The sequence below is a fragment of the Pelodiscus sinensis genome, chromosome 14, assembly GCF_049634645.1.
Source record: "Pelodiscus sinensis isolate JC-2024 chromosome 14, ASM4963464v1, whole genome shotgun sequence".
NCBI lineage: Eukaryota > Metazoa > Chordata > Testudines > Trionychidae > Pelodiscus > Pelodiscus sinensis.
This window is the reverse complement of record NC_134724.1, coordinates 32,089,032-32,104,555: the sequence shown is the minus strand read 5'-3', so window position 1 is coordinate 32,104,555 and position 15,524 is coordinate 32,089,032. Positions and strand designations below refer to the sequence as shown.

At 40.2% G+C, this 15,524-nt stretch overlaps 1 protein-coding gene across 4 annotated transcripts in view; it reads left to right on the top strand.

Annotated features, from left to right (window-relative positions):
- Window positions 1-15,524, top strand: part of ETFA (electron transfer flavoprotein subunit alpha) — a 77,691-nt gene that overhangs the window by 50,793 nt on the left and 11,374 nt on the right. For all 4 annotated transcript variants that reach the window (XM_075897362.1, XM_075897360.1, XM_075897361.1 and 1 more), the window contains one exon: window positions 15,218-15,283. In XM_075897362.1, the coding sequence (XP_075753477.1) occupies window positions 15,218-15,283 (66 nt within the window). The remainder of the gene's footprint in view (window positions 1-15,217; window positions 15,284-15,524) is intronic.

Here is a 15,524-nt window from a genome sequence, read left to right as displayed (position 1 = left end):
GAAGAAAATGAATGTTTTGTGCCAATATTTAAAAAGGATATATGTTGTGACCTGGATAATTATAGGCCTGTTGGTCTGACATCAATCCTAAGCAAGAAGATGGAATGGTAATATCACTAATGCTCATCAACGTCAGTTTATGGAAAATAGATCCTGTCAAACCAGCTTTATATTTTTTTTGAGATTACAGAGTTGGTTGATGAAGTTATATGTTGATGTAATATATTTAGTCTTCTAGAAAGCATTTGGCTTGCTACTATATAACATTTTGATTAAAAAATTAAAAGTGTATAAAATTAAGTCACATATGCAGTTTTTAATCCATTTGCTAACTGACAGGTCTCAAAACGCAATTATAAAAAGAGACTTCTAGATCAGGATGAGTGGGATCTCACAAGGTTTGTTGCTATTTAACACTTGTATCAATAACCTAGAACAAAACAAAATCTTAACTGAAAAAGCTTTTCAGAGAATACAAAAACTGGAGTGGTAGAACCGGAAATTGAAGAGGGATACAGAGCAATCTGGATTGTTTCATCTACTTGACAGAAGCAGACAATATGCATTTTAATGTTACTAAATGTATACATCCCCCCCAAAAAAAGAATATAGCCAGTGCTTACAGGAGGGGGACTCTTTTTATCCTGGGAAACAGTGAAAAAGATTTGAAGGCCTTGGTAGTTAATCAGCTGACTTGGAGCTCTCAATACGATTCTATGGCTAAAGGGATAAACAAATGCAATTCTTGGATGCACAAATAGTGGGAATCTCCAGAGAAGTAGAGAGATTATTTTACCTCTGTATTTGGCATTGGTTCACTGCTATAGGCATACTGTGTGCAGTTCTAGTGTCCCTGAGAAACATGTGGGTATATTGGAGAGGGGTCAGAGTACGGATGTAAAATTTTGTTTAATTGGCTAACCAATTAAACATATTTAATGGATTAAAGGAGGAGTGAGTAGGCGTAGGCCTGGGGGGAAGGGGAGGGAAGGAGGCGTATTCAGCCTTGCTGGATCAGCCCCTTTGAGTCTCTTCCCACCCCCTCACCTCCATTTACCACTTAAACTTTTATATCTCTAGTTTATAGAAGAGCCCTGAGAATGATTAAAGGATTAGAAAATGTCTCTTGTGGTAGCCTCCGAAAGCTTAATTTATTTTATCTTAACAAAAAGAAAGTTAATGGGTGACTTGATTACAATTGGTAAGTTTGAAGCAAAATTGAATGCATGTTTATCAAAAATAATCTGGGAATTATTTGAGGGAGATTCTGCAGTTTTTGTTTTGCAGGAGGTCAGATGAGATGATTACAGCCTCTTCCCAATTTACGAACCGATTACAGACCAAGCAATTGGTCGTAACTCGGTTCGTTCGTAAGTCTGACCCCATTGAGTTACACGCGATTGCGCTGTTCGTAAGCGCAGATCGCGTTCGTAACTCGTGGACTGCCATTTACGACAGCTTTGGTTGTAACTCGGGGGCTGGCTGTGTAGTGGTCTCTGCTGCCCTTGGAATCTGAATAATTCTATTGTCATTGGTGATTGCAGCTAATATTTCAGATGAAAAATAAGAAGACTGAGAGAGAGCAGGTATTTCAGAAGGGATAATAGCTGAAACCCATTAAATGAAAGTCTACAATGTGAAAGTATTGCAATACATAAAAGTTAAGTATTGTATATGTTGAAGAAGATCACAGAGCAGATATAGTAACCCTTTATAGTTCTGGTGTGACCACTTCTAGAGTATTGTATTTAGGTCTGAGTACTGTAGATGAAATCCTGGCCCTGGTGAATTTGATTGCAATGCTTCTATTGACTTTGTTGGATCCAGAATTTTACCCCATGTTTCAAAAATACATTACCAGGTTGGAGGAACTTCACAAAGAACAACAAAATGTATCTACATGATGGGAGGAAAAACTGAATTGGCCACATAGATATTGTTTAATACAGCGGCTTAAGTTCCCTGTAAGCCATGTTGCTGTGCAGCTGCCTGGTGCTAAATAGGCAGCTGCACAGCAGCAGCATGGAAGTGCACAAGAAACCTGCCTGGGATCTTGACACAGCTGAGGGAGGTCTTCCCTAACCCAGCCTCCACCTTGCCATGGCCAGAGGAGGGTGGCCTGAAGCCAGCGCCAACCTGAACCAGCTTCAGCCCTGAATTAGTCCTAGCTTGAACCTACCGAGAAGGGGAAGTGGTGCCTAGCCTGCTGCCATGGTGGGGAGAGGTTCCTTCCCTCCCAGCCCAAGTGCTGTGCTTGGAGAGAGAGCTCCAAGATTGAGGCCCCTCCCACACTTAGAACTCCTATCCCCGCTACATGAATTTTATTATGCATCAATATGAAGGTGATATTGGTGCACATAATTAATTCTGCTCAGTGTTGGGAACAATTAGAAGACACTATACAGCAGTTCTTAAAGGGATGGAGGGAGTGAGGGGGAGAGAATCATAGAATCATAAAATACTAGGACTGGAAGGGACCTCAAGAGGTCATCGAGTCCAGTCCCCTGCCCTCATGGCAAGACCAAATACTGTCTAGACCATCTCTGATAGACATTTATCTAACCTACTCTTAAATATCTCCAGAGATGGGAATTCCACAACCTCCCTGGCAAATTTATTCCAGTGTTTGACTACCCTGACAGTTAGGAACTTTTTCCTAATGTCCAATCTAAACCTCCCTTGCTGCAGTTTAAGCCCATTGCTTCTTGTTCTATCTTCAGAGGCCAAGGTGAACAAGTTTTCTCCCTCCTCCTTCTGACACCCTTTTAGATACCTGAAAAACGGCTATCATGTCCCCCCTCAATCTTCTCTTTTCTAAACTAAACAAACCCAATTCTTTCAGTCTTCCTTCATAGGTCATGTTCTCTAGACCTTTAATCATTCTTGTTGCTCTTCTCTGGACCCTCTCTAATTTCTCCACATCTTTCCTGAAATGCAGTGCCCAGAACTGGACACACTATTCCAACTGAGGCCTAACCAGCGCAGAGTAGAGCGGAAGAATGACTTCTCGTGTCTTGCTCACACCATACCTGTTCATGCATCCCAGAATCATGTTTGCTTTTTTTGCAACAGCATCACACTGCTGACTCATATTCAGCTTGTGGTCCACTATAACCCTAGATCCCTTTCTGCCATACTCCTTCCTAGACAGTCACTTCCTATTCTGTATGTGTGAAACTGATTGTTCCTTCCTAAGTGGAGCACTTTACATTTGTCTTTATTAAACTTAATCCTGTTTACCTCAGACCATTTCTTCAATTTGTCCAGATAATTATGATCCTATCCTCCAGAGCAGTCGCAACCTCTCCCAGCTTGGTATCATCTGCAAACTTGATAAGCGTACTTTTTATGCCAATATCTAAATTGTTGATGAAGATACTGAACAGAGACAGTCCCAAAACAGACCCCTGCGGAACCTCATTAGTTATACCTTTCCAGCAGGATTGTGACTCATTAATAACTACTCTCTGAGTACGGTTAACCAGCCAGTTATGCACCCACCTTATAGTAGCCCAATCTAAGTTTTATTTACCTAGTTTATTGATAAGAATATCATGCGAGATGGTATCAAATGCCTTACTAAAGTCTAGGTATACCACATCCACCGCTTCTCCCTTATCCACAAGACTCGTTAGCCTATCAAAGAAAGCTATCAGATTGGTTTGATATGATTTATTCTTTACAAATCCATGCTGGCTGTTCCCTATCACCTTGCCACCTTCCAGGTGTTTACAGATGGTTTCCTTAATTACTTGCTCCATTATCTTCCCTGGCACAGAAGTTAAACTAACTGGTCTGTAGTTTCCTGGGTTGTTCTTATTTCCCTTTTTATAAATGGGCACTTATATTTGCCCTTTTCCAGTCTTCTGGAATCTCTCCTGTCTCCCATGATTTTCAAAAGATAATAGCTAGCGGCTCAGATACCACCTCTATCAACTCCTTGAGTATTCTAGGATGCATTTCATCAGGCTCTAGTGACTTGCAGGCATCTAACTTTTCTAGGTGATTTTTAACTTGTTCTTTTTTTTATTTTATCTTCTAAACCTCCCCCCTTTCCACTAGCATTCACTAGTCATTCCTTCAGACTTCTCGGTGAAGACTGAAACAAAGAAGTCATTAAGCATCTCTGCCATTTCTAAGTTTCCTGTTACTGTTTCTCCCTCCTCACTGACCAGTGGGCCCTACCATGTCCTTGGTCTTCCTCTTGCTTCTAATGTATTTATAAAAAGTCTTCTTGTTTCCCTTTATTCCCATAGTTAGTTTGAGCTCATTTTGTGCCTTTACCTTTCTAATCTTGCCCCTGCATTCCTGTGTTGTTTGCCTATATTCATCCTTTGTAATTTTTCCTACTTTCCATTTTTATATGACTCCTTTTTTATTTGTAGATCATGCAAGATCTCGTGGTTAAGCCAAGGTGGTCTTTTGCCATATTTTCTATCTTTCCGACGCAGCGGAATAGCTTGCTTGTTAAGGGCCCAAAATGTCCCTTTGAAAAACTGCCAACTCCCCTCAGTTGTTTTTCCCCTCAGTCTTGATTCCCATAGGGCCTTACCTATCAGCTCTCTGAGCTTACCAAAAATCCGCCTTCCTGAAATCCACTGTCTCTATTTTACTGTTCTCCCTTCTACCCTTCCTTAGAATTGTGAACTCTATGATTTCATGATCCCTTTCACCCAAGCTGCCTTCTACTTTCAAATTCTCAACCAATTCCTCCCTATTTGTTAGGATCAAATCTAGAACAGCTTCCCCCCAGGTAGCTTTTTCACCCTTCTGAAATAAAAAGTTGTCTCCAGTGCAGTCCAAGAACTTATTGGATAGTCTGTGCCCCACTGTGTTATTTTCCCAACATATATCTGGAGAGTTGAAGTCCCCCATCACCACCAAATCTTGGGCTTTGGATGATATTGTTAGTTGTTTAAAAAAAGCCTCATCTACTTCTTCCACCTGGGTAGGTGGCCTGTAGTAGACTCCTAGCATGACATCCGCCTTGTTTTGAACCCCTTTTAGCCTAACCCAGAGACTCTCAACACTTCCGTCTCCTATGTCCCATCTCCACCTCACTCCAAGTGTGTTCATTTTTAATATATAAGGAAACACCTCCTCCCTTTTTTCCCTGTCTATCCTTCCTGAGCAAGCTGTACCCTTCCATACAAATATTCCAATCATGTGTTTTATCCCACCAAGTTTCTGTGATGCCAACAATGTCATAATTGTACTTATTTATTAGCACTTCCAGTTCTTCCTGCCTATTACCCATACTTCTCGCATTTGTATATCTAAGTATCTAAGATACTGATTTGACCTTGTTTCCCAGTTTTGCCCTGACCCTCCTTTCTTTCTGCCATTATAGCCTACGCTCCTGCCCATTTCCGACCCATCTCCCAGGTCTCCATGTTCTCCACTTAACTGTGGGCTTTGCTTACCTGTCCCCATCGAACTTAGTTTAAAGCCCTCCTCACTAGGTTAGCCAGTCTGTGTCCAAATAGGGTCTTCCCCCTCCTCAGGAGAAAAGGTTGTGGTCTTTTGCATGGCAGGGAACAGGTTTCAGGGGTCTGGGACCTGGGACTGAAGCCAAAGCCTGAGCGCTGCTGTGGGGCTGAAGCAAAAGCCCAAGCAACTTAGCTTCATAGGCTCACCTGGGGCTGCTACTTCCTAAGGCTTGCTACTTCCTAAGGCTGACCTGAGCTTTTAATCTGCTAGATATGTAGTAAAACAGTTGTGGCATAAGTTGCCTGGGTAGACTTTTGTAGAATGTTGGGTATGCTTCAGAAAGAAAAGGTTGAGAACCATTGGTTTAATAGATACAACCAAGGGAGGGATACAAGTCCAAAATATTTGAAGGGCACTATCACCAAGGATGGAAAACAACATCATGGAGCTGGTATATACTGTAGAATTAACTTAGATTAAAATAGGCTATGAGTTTAAAGCACATTAACTACGATGTAGATATTCTCATTCCATTCTCATTCCAGAAACCCTAACATATAATAAATCCCAAATAACTAGGAATAACAGGATGAAATAATTGAGGAATGGGAAAATGGAGTCTGAATAGTAGAAAAACATTTATTGGTGGTGAGACACATTTATGTGGTAGAATAGTCTCCCCAGGAGAATGGTGGAAGCTCTATCAGTTTGAGCATTTAAAACAATAAAAATCTCTTTTTGTGCCACATTGTATTAGACAATTTCTTTTCATTCAATACATCACACTACTTTGTGTTGCATGATCCATCTGAGGCAATATCATATACTTCAAAGCTGCATTATTGTATTTACGGTACTTCTTTAATCTGCTAATTCCATTTATTGATCGGGGAAACAGCAGTGAAATCAGCGTATACAATATATGTATTCTTTATATTAATGCCTCTCCTGGTTCTGTTACTCACTTAGGTGCTTACAAGTTCTTTTCTCAATATGTATTGTATTCCATTATTTTCCTTGGGATTATTTACTTGTCCCATCTGGTGAATGCTGTTTGTTCGACTAGTTCTCTCATTTGTGGAGGTTGCACCAAGTTGTCTTTATTTCAGTGTTCTTTCTCAGATCAGACTCCCTTTCAAAGTAATTGCTATCAGTAAGTGAAATAGTTTAATTCCCTAAACCATATGCCATCTGGACCATCTGAACAAAATTTTCATTACCTCCTAATTGTACGTGGCTACAAGGGTGTACAGGTGGTCCCCGACTTGTGACACGATCAGTTCCTAGGGAAGTGTCGCAAGTCGGGGGCGTCTTAACTCGAACCTGTATTTATGATAGGTGCCATGGGTCATCATCAATATGGGCCGAGGATGTAAGTCGAGGGTTTTCGGCCCATTCTGCACTTACAAAAATGGTCATAAGTGTGGGGGGTTGCAACTCGGGCCATTGTAAGGCGGGGGTTTCCTGTATTGAAATAGCTAATGTTCAGTGATCATGCATACGGTTAATTACTTATGTTCTCACACGTATTGTTACCTTCTTTATGGAGATGTGCTGTTTGTGCATTACATTTGAGTATTTTATTAGGCGACCAGCAGGTGCATTTGTATAAATGGTTGAATTGAGGTTGCTAGGTGGGTTAGCTTTGCGGAAAATGGTCATGCTTAGGAGATTTTGTGTTTTGGACTGTCTCCTCTGCAAATTCACTAGTGTTGAAAAGTAGCTCTACAGCAGCGAACTTTAGAGAGCTGTTTGTATGCAGCTGGGACTGAATTTACAGCCTACCTTTCTCTGACTTGCTAAAAAGCTAAAGATTGACAACCCTTTCATCCTGCATTATCCAGCATGGCTTTTAAATCCAAGAGAACTGTGTTCACAAATTGATGCTCTGTTCCTTTGGGGTTGGTGCAGAAACATTAAATTGTACTAAAATATTCATATGTAAGTGCATTTAGCTGAAAGCAATTGATGTACAGCTCCCTGGAGAGCAAAAAGAAATGCTGTATGGTCCTGTACTCCAGCAGACACCCTAAGCATGCTTCTTTAGAGTAATTACATGCCCTAGCTGATCAAAGCCCTTAAAGGTTCTTTAAGCGAAAAAGATTAAGACTGGATGGAACTGAAATACTTTGTGTAATGTTTAGTAACTTCTGCTATTTGTAGGTTATTGAATAGCTTGCATTAACTTTTTGGAATAATTGATACACAGCGTGTTAATAGTTCTTAATTGGTAGGGATCCTTCATGTGACTTAACTCTCATAACTAAGATTTCTTTCTAATTTCATTGTCCTTTTGCTCTTACAAACAAAAAAATTATCCCATCTGTCTATAGAAAGAACACATGTTCCAAAGGAGTTCATTAAACTAGCTGCTTTTAAAAGCATGCCACTGCAATGATGACAAATTGATGTACACCGAAGATTTTAAATGTAATTCAAAAGTTGGGATGAAAATCAATAGAAGCTGACAGTTGCTTTGCAAGTGTGCTGTCTCATCTTGGATTACACCTGTGCAAGATACAACACTATCTTAAGAGCATTCCCACTCATATTATAAATGAAAATAAAGTATTTTCTTGTGACTCTCTTAAGAAAACCCTAAGGCGCGTTGGGCATTTTAAAATAATCTTAAGTAAATATCAACGAGCATTAAAAGATATAGCACATTTAGGAAATCTTTGTTTCATTAATCATTTGGGGATCTGTGTCCACTTGAAAAATATTCTACGTTGATCCATAAACCTACTGTAACTGGACATATTGAGTACAGATGAAATTCTACAACTTCTGTATAAGGAATCTCATTGACTTTACTAGGATTACTTGAATAAGGGTTTGCACTATTGGGTTTTTTAATTTTGACTCTGAACTGGTAGTTCAAGAAGTAAAGATTGTTCTCAGCCTAGAATTCTGGCTGTGTGAAACTTGAGTCAAAATCCAGAAGATATATAGAATAAGGGAACTATACAATGTTGTAGAAAATTAGAACAGCCAATTAGGGTGCTCTAACTTCTCCAGGGTCTCAAAATCTGGGAAACAGAAAGACCATTTTTGTCCACTTCCTCCGGGACTGTGCCTCCGGAATCTGGCCTCGCATTCTCTTGTATTTTTATACAGCACTTAATTTTGACTAGGGACAAAACTTGGGTACTATTCTGGAACAAATGATTCTAGAGTTTACCTTGGAGCTGAGGTAGAAGATTATAGTTTCAGTAAATGCATGGAAGTGGGGTGGTTTTATATTATTCTTAAAATGATTTAAAAAAATTAAAGGGAAATATGGCTTTCTTAATCTTCCTTATCTGGACAGGAGGTATGGCTGAGAGCCTTGTGGGTGACCAGATTCTTCCTTGAAATGGTTATGTGGCAATTGTGTTTGTACTTAGCAGCTTGGAAATTTTAGTGGCCAAATCAGCTTTGTACATTTAACAGTAACATATATAAATGGAGTCTCCTTAATATTAAGACTTTTTTTCAATAGAGAACTATTAATTAGAAACCCGCTGTTCTGTGCAATGTCTTCATAATTACACATTCAGTGAAACTGTTGCCTACTTGAAGTGGTCTACCATGCAAACTACAACTGGTCAAATGGATTGTATTTGGGAAGCTGAAGAAAAGCAAATTAATAGTGTTGTGCATAAGTCTTAAACATACTGCTAAGACTCTTCTTTGTTTTTAAACAAATCTGGTAATGTATAAATGACCTTTTAAATTCAATATTTTATTAAATATATCTAGGAAAGGTAAAGGTAATGGGAAATAGACATGAGTGTTTGGAATTTGGACTCCTTCCAAAAACAGTCTTTAAAATTTAGCAAACTGACAAGAGGAACCTGGTAGTCTAGAAGACCAGTGCTTACTGTAATATGTTTAGAGATTCATTAACATGTTTTAAGAGGGTTAAAATAGAAATATAATATGAGAATAATTTATCATGTAGACTCCACTCTTTCTTTTGGAGATAACTACAATATCACAGTCTAACCATGTGTCCTTCTGTTTACATATTATATATTATATTTCACTTGTTAGATGTAGCCCTGCAGTTGAAATAAGGTGATCCCAAACAGTAATCTATTGAATAAGAGGGGAGAAAACAAAACTCAGCACATTTTGTAGCCTCTGACTCTCATATGAATTTGTGAAAATGCTCAGAACTGAGAAGCATTTCATAGCCTTGCTCATAGACTTATTAATTCAAAAGGAAAAATTCTCTCATCATTCTACTCTTCTTTGTTTTTATCACTATTAGAGTTCTCCCTCCCCTGGCTTTGTTTCCCCTGAGGAAGGGGGCAGGAATTGGCTCATTTGGTATCAAACAATAATAATGCTATTGTGTGCTAGCATCCAATAGAATAAAATATTCCATTTAGGTGTTCTCCACAGTTCTTGGAAAGAAGAGAAGCTTCATGTAGGAGGTAGGAGAACAAGTCAGAGGGCGTGAAATCTGGGTTCTAAACATGATCTGTGCATGTAACTTTAGAGGGAACAATTGAACAGCAATGGCTAACAATTAAACTGAAATGAATAAAAGAGAAACCACCACATCCATGGCCTTTTAATTGAAACCTCCAATAAAACTATACTTCTGTATCCATTTCTAGATTTTGGCATACAATTTGTAACTTTTGGGCCTCTAAGCCTGTTAGCTGGGGAAGAGGGAAAGGTATAATAAAGACTAGGGAAAGTTGAGGCATAATTTTCTGAGTAATACCTGCCTCTTGTAAGATCAAGAAATCAAGATTGGAGGTTTCAGACTGATTTTTCTCCAGATTAAGCCTGGGATATGGATGTGGGAGAAGGGAGTAATGTGTGTTGGGTTGGTGAAGTTTCTTTAGGATGGAGCATCAAAATTGTTTTATGTCTAGCTGGCCCGCAAATGCTAACTTGAACAAGAACACTTTGATTTTAAAAAAAAATGTAATGTCTGCCTTACCTCCTTGATTGTAATGGACATTGCTCTTTCTACATTGCAGTATAGGTGTTATAAACTAATTGGGCATCATAACTAATCTTGTTTTTAATTTTTGTTTTTAAATTGGAGACATTGAATGGAGAATAGGAGGCATACATCTTTTGAGCTAATAACTGCTTGTCTTGGTCTTCATGAATGACGTGGTGAAAAGTACTCTTTGTTTCTCTTCTATGAATTTTTGAAGGAAGACAAATGGTAAAATGTTGACTGCAATTTGAACCATTAGTCTAAAACTAGGAGACCGGATTGGCTTACCGGGAAATACTTGGTGAACTTAAGCACAAAAAGGGAGCTTACAAAAGTGGAAACTTGGACAGATGTCCAGGGAGGGGTATAAATGTATAGCTCAAGAATGCAGCGGAGTTATCAGGAAGGCGAAAGTGCAATTGGAATTGCAACTCACAAGGGATGTGAAGGATAACAAGAAAGGTTTTTACAGGCATGTTAGCAAGAAGAAGGTGATCAGAGAGCGTGTGGGGCCCCTACTGGATGAGGGCAGTAACCTAGTGACAGATGACATGGGGAAAGCTCAAGTACTTAATGCTTTCCTTGCCTCTGTCTTCATGGACAAGGTCCGATCCCAGACTAATGCGCTATGGGACGAAGGTAGGCAGCCCTTGGTGGTGAAAGAACAAGTTAGGAACTATTTAGAAAAGCTAAAGGTACATAAATCTATGGGTCCGGACTTAATACATCCAAGGATACTGAGGGGGTTGGTAAATGTCATTGAGGAACCTTTGGCCATTATCTTTGAAAAGTGGAGTTTGGGAGAGATCCCGAATGATTGGAAAAAGGCAATGTGTCGTGCCCATCTTTAAGAAAGGGAAGAAGGACGATCCAGAGAACCTTAGGCTAGTCAGTCTTACCTCAGTCCCTGGAAAAATTATGGAGGGATCCTCAACTAATCCATTTTGAAGCACTTGGAAGAGGAGAAAGTGATCAAGAATTGTCAGCATGGATTCACAAAGGGCAAGTAGTGCCTGACCATCTGATTAGCTTCTATAATGAGGTAACTGGCTCTGTGGATATGGGGAAGTCAGTGGATGTGATATACCTTGACTTTAGCAAAGCTTTTGATACGATCTCCCACAATGTTCTTGCCAGCAAGTTAAGGGAATATGGATTGGATAAATGGACGGTAAGATGGATAGAAAGCTGGCTGGAAGATCGGGCCCAGTAGCTAGTGATCAACAACTCGATGTCAGGATGGCAGTCGGTTTCTAGCAGAGTGCCCCAAGGTTTGGTTCTAGTACTGGTTTTGTTCAACATCTTTATTAATGACCTGGATGAGGGAATGGATTGCACCCTCAGCAAGGTTGAGGATGACACTAAACTGGGGGAGAAGTAGATATGCTGGAGGGCAGGGATAGAGTCCAGAGTGACTTAGACAAATTGGAGGATTGGGCCACAAGAAATCTGATGAGGTTCAACAAGGACAAGTGTAGAGTTCCCTTGGGACAGAAGAATCCCAAGCATTGTTACAGGCTGGGGACCAATTGGTTAAGTAGCAGTTCTGTACAAAAGGACCTAGGGATTACAGTGGATGAGAAGCTGGACATGAGTCAACAGTGTGCCCTTGTAGCCAAGAAGGCTAATGACATATTAGGTTGCATTAAGAGGAGCATTGCCAGTCGATCCAGAGATTTGATAATTCCTCTTTACTTGGCTCTGGTGAGGCTACATCTGGAATATTGTGTCCCGTTCTGGGCCCCCCACTCCAAAAAGGATGTGGATGCATTGGAGAGGGTCCAGTGGAGGGCAACCCAAATGATTAGGGGGCTGGAGATTATGACCTACAAGGAGAGGCAGAGGGAGTTGGGTCTGTTTAGTCTGCAGAAAAGAGTGAGGGGGGATTTGATAGCAGCCTTCAACTTCGTGAAGGGAGGTTCTGAAGAGGCTGGAGAAAGGCTGTTCACAGTACAGTAGTGATGGATGGCAGAACAAGGAGCAATAGTCTCAAGTTGTGGTGGGAGAGGTCCAGGTTGGATATTAGGAAAAACTATTTCCCTAGGAGGGTGGTGAAGCACTGGAATGGGTTACCTAGGGAAGAGGTGGAGTCTCCATTCCTAGAGGTGTTTAAGTCTGGGCTTGACAAAGCCCTGGCTGGGTTGATTTAATTGGGATTTGTCCTGCGTTGGGCAGGGGGCTAGATTTGATGGCCTTCTGAAGTCTCTTCCAGCTGTATGGTTCTATGATTCTATGAACTGTTGTTTCATGAATTCAAAATGTACCTGGTTTTGAGTGGCTCATAGTCAGGATAACTGTCAAGCTAAGGTGAAATGGTTTTCTTCTATACATTAAAACCACCAATATATATGTGTGTGTGTGGGGGAGGGGGGTTAGGAATTTACATTAGAAATGGGTAAGAATTGATAAGCATACAAATTCAAAATGTGTTAAGTTGCCAAATTATCAACCCTACATATTTAGGTCCTATTTATCTCTGCAATACAGACAGTAGCAAACTAGTAATTTAAATCACTATTATACATGATTTAAATTATTGGTTTTAATCAAATTTTGCATTTGTATTTTTAGTTACTTTCAGAAAGAGAGGCTGATTCTTGTTAATAACATAATGTGTATATTTGGAACATAAACATACACTTTAGCAAAAAAGAAGCATTGAAGTTAGTGTAATCAGGTGGGTTCACTCTGTGCATATTTCTTATGTAGCTTAACTTCTGTTTATTCAGATTCTTAATTTTTCCATTTTTATTGTATTTCAGAATTGCATCACTAATCATGTTTTATGTATAGATGAAAATTTTTCACTTGAGATTTGTATGAAGGATGAACATTCAATTAAATGTGCACACATTTTAATTTAATTAAGGCTATATTATGTGTGCTGATATGTAACAGGTTTATCAAAACATGTTTTGCATTTAAAACTAACTGATCTGTTAATTTAGAAAAACTGTTTAGCGGTAGTTAGCAATAGAGATGTCAATGTGTAATTGAGTAAACGATTGATAGGATTAACCAGTAAGGCCAGACTTATCAACTCCATGCAGAAGGTTGGAGCCAGTGCTTTTAAGCCGTCTCCCCAAGAGCACCAGATCCTATGGAGCCACCTGCCTTACTTTCCCACGCTGCTGCCTCTTATAGAGAAGCAGTAGCATGGAGGGCAAGGAGGCATGAGGAACCAGAACACGTGGGAAAGCTGGCTCTCCACGAGAGCTGACTCTGCGGAGCTGCCTCCTCCACCACCACCACCACCACCACCTTGCTGCTGCTTCTATCTGAGACACCTAGTTTTTATTCATGGCTTGAAAGAGAGAAACAAGCCTTCCTGCTTTTTCAGATCTCTTGGTTTCTAAATTTTGATGGAACTAGTTATTGAACTGAACTAGTTCAGTAAACAGAAAAGATTATTTTTTAATGCACCTGTAGAAGAGGTTACTGCTTTAAAAAACTGATTCCAGATGCGTAACCAGTGACTACCACTAGTTCAGTGGGTGACTTTCTTTGAAACTGGTTAGCAAACCTATACTGCTTAATATTATATTTTGCTTTTAATTTAAATGTAGACTTTAGCAAAAGTTGTCAGTTTCATATTGAATTTTAAAAAGATTTCTTTTTTAGAAATAAACCTGTTTTTTAAAAATTAAAAATGATAGTGAAAAAATTTCCAAACTCTGAGAATCTGAAAGATCTTCCAGTGATGACAGTCCCATCCTTTAACTGAATTGTGTATACATACATTTACATCAAAGGTGGGCAATACCTTTTGTGGGGCGGGGGGAGCACTCCAAGATTTTGGTTAGTGGTCAACAGCGGCATTTTGCGCTCCCTCCATAGATGAGTCTGGGGCAGAGGTTGGATGCAGAAGGGAGCTCAGGGTAAGGGACTGGGATGGAAGAGAGGGTATGAGGTCTGTGAGAGAGTTGAGGTGAAGAAGGGAGTTGTGATCAGGGGCAGGGGAATGGGGTGCAGGGTTGGGGTGAAGGTATGGTTGCAGGAGAGGATTCTGGCCTGACTTTGAGAGAGGGTGTGGGGTTTCAGAGACAGTTGTGACCTGGGGGAGGAGAGGTATGGAGGGTTTGGGTGATGAACTGGGACAGCAGGGGGCGGTGAGGTGAACTGGGGCAGGGAGTTGGGGGGTAGAGGAAGGGACTTGAGTGCCAGGGGCAGGCTACAGTTGAAAGTCCTTTACCTTGGCAGCTCCTAGTCAGCAGCCCTGCCAGACCTGAGGCCATTTGACCAATGAGAGCTGAGAGATTTTGCTGGAGGGTGGAGGCAGCACACAAAGCCTTCCCCTTTCCCCAGTGCTGGGAGCAGCATGGGGGTTCTCTGAAGCATCTGGCTGCTCTGTGCCTGAGGGTCCCAATAAGAACATAAGGAAAAAAATAAAAATATATGAACGGCCATACTGGGTCAGACCATCTAGTCCAGTATCCTGTCTGTTGGCAGTGGCTAATATCGGATTCCCCAAAGGGAGGGGACACAACAGGTAATCCTCACGTGATCCCTCTCCTGTCACCCATTTCTAGACAAAATAGGTGGCCCTTGGGCCAGATCCAGTGAATTGGCAGGCTGGATCTTGCCTGTCCCGATTTAGGTAGACAGGACATTACTGTGGTTCTGTGCATGTGCCAGATGCTTTTTTGTCTCCTTTTTTTCTTTTGTACTCCAAAACTGGCCAGGTGGATATCCCTAGGATATCTGCCTACTGTGTACCTATCCTGGATTTCAAGTAATCTAGACAAGAAACGATATATTAAAATTCTCTATCGTACCAATTTTTTTGTTAGTTTGTAACATCTCTGAAAATATCACTAATGTTAATAATTCTTTTTCTTCTAGGAACTTTATATTGCTGTTGGAATATCTGGAGCAATCCAGCATTTAGCAGGGATGAAAGACAGCAAGGTACAGTCTGGCATGAATTAGGAAAGACTGAAAGAAGTGGAAATGATTTTTTTTTATGGCAAAATAACAGATCGGAGTAAAACTTGTTCCAACATTTGTGGAAAGTGAACATGGAAAGATGATTGGTTTGTTCTGCTGCATTAAAAATATCAATTCTCAAATGATGTTAAATACTGTGAAAAAAGTGTTTCAATAGCAAGCTAACTTTGAAAGAAATGTGTTGCAAAAACAGTCATTCATC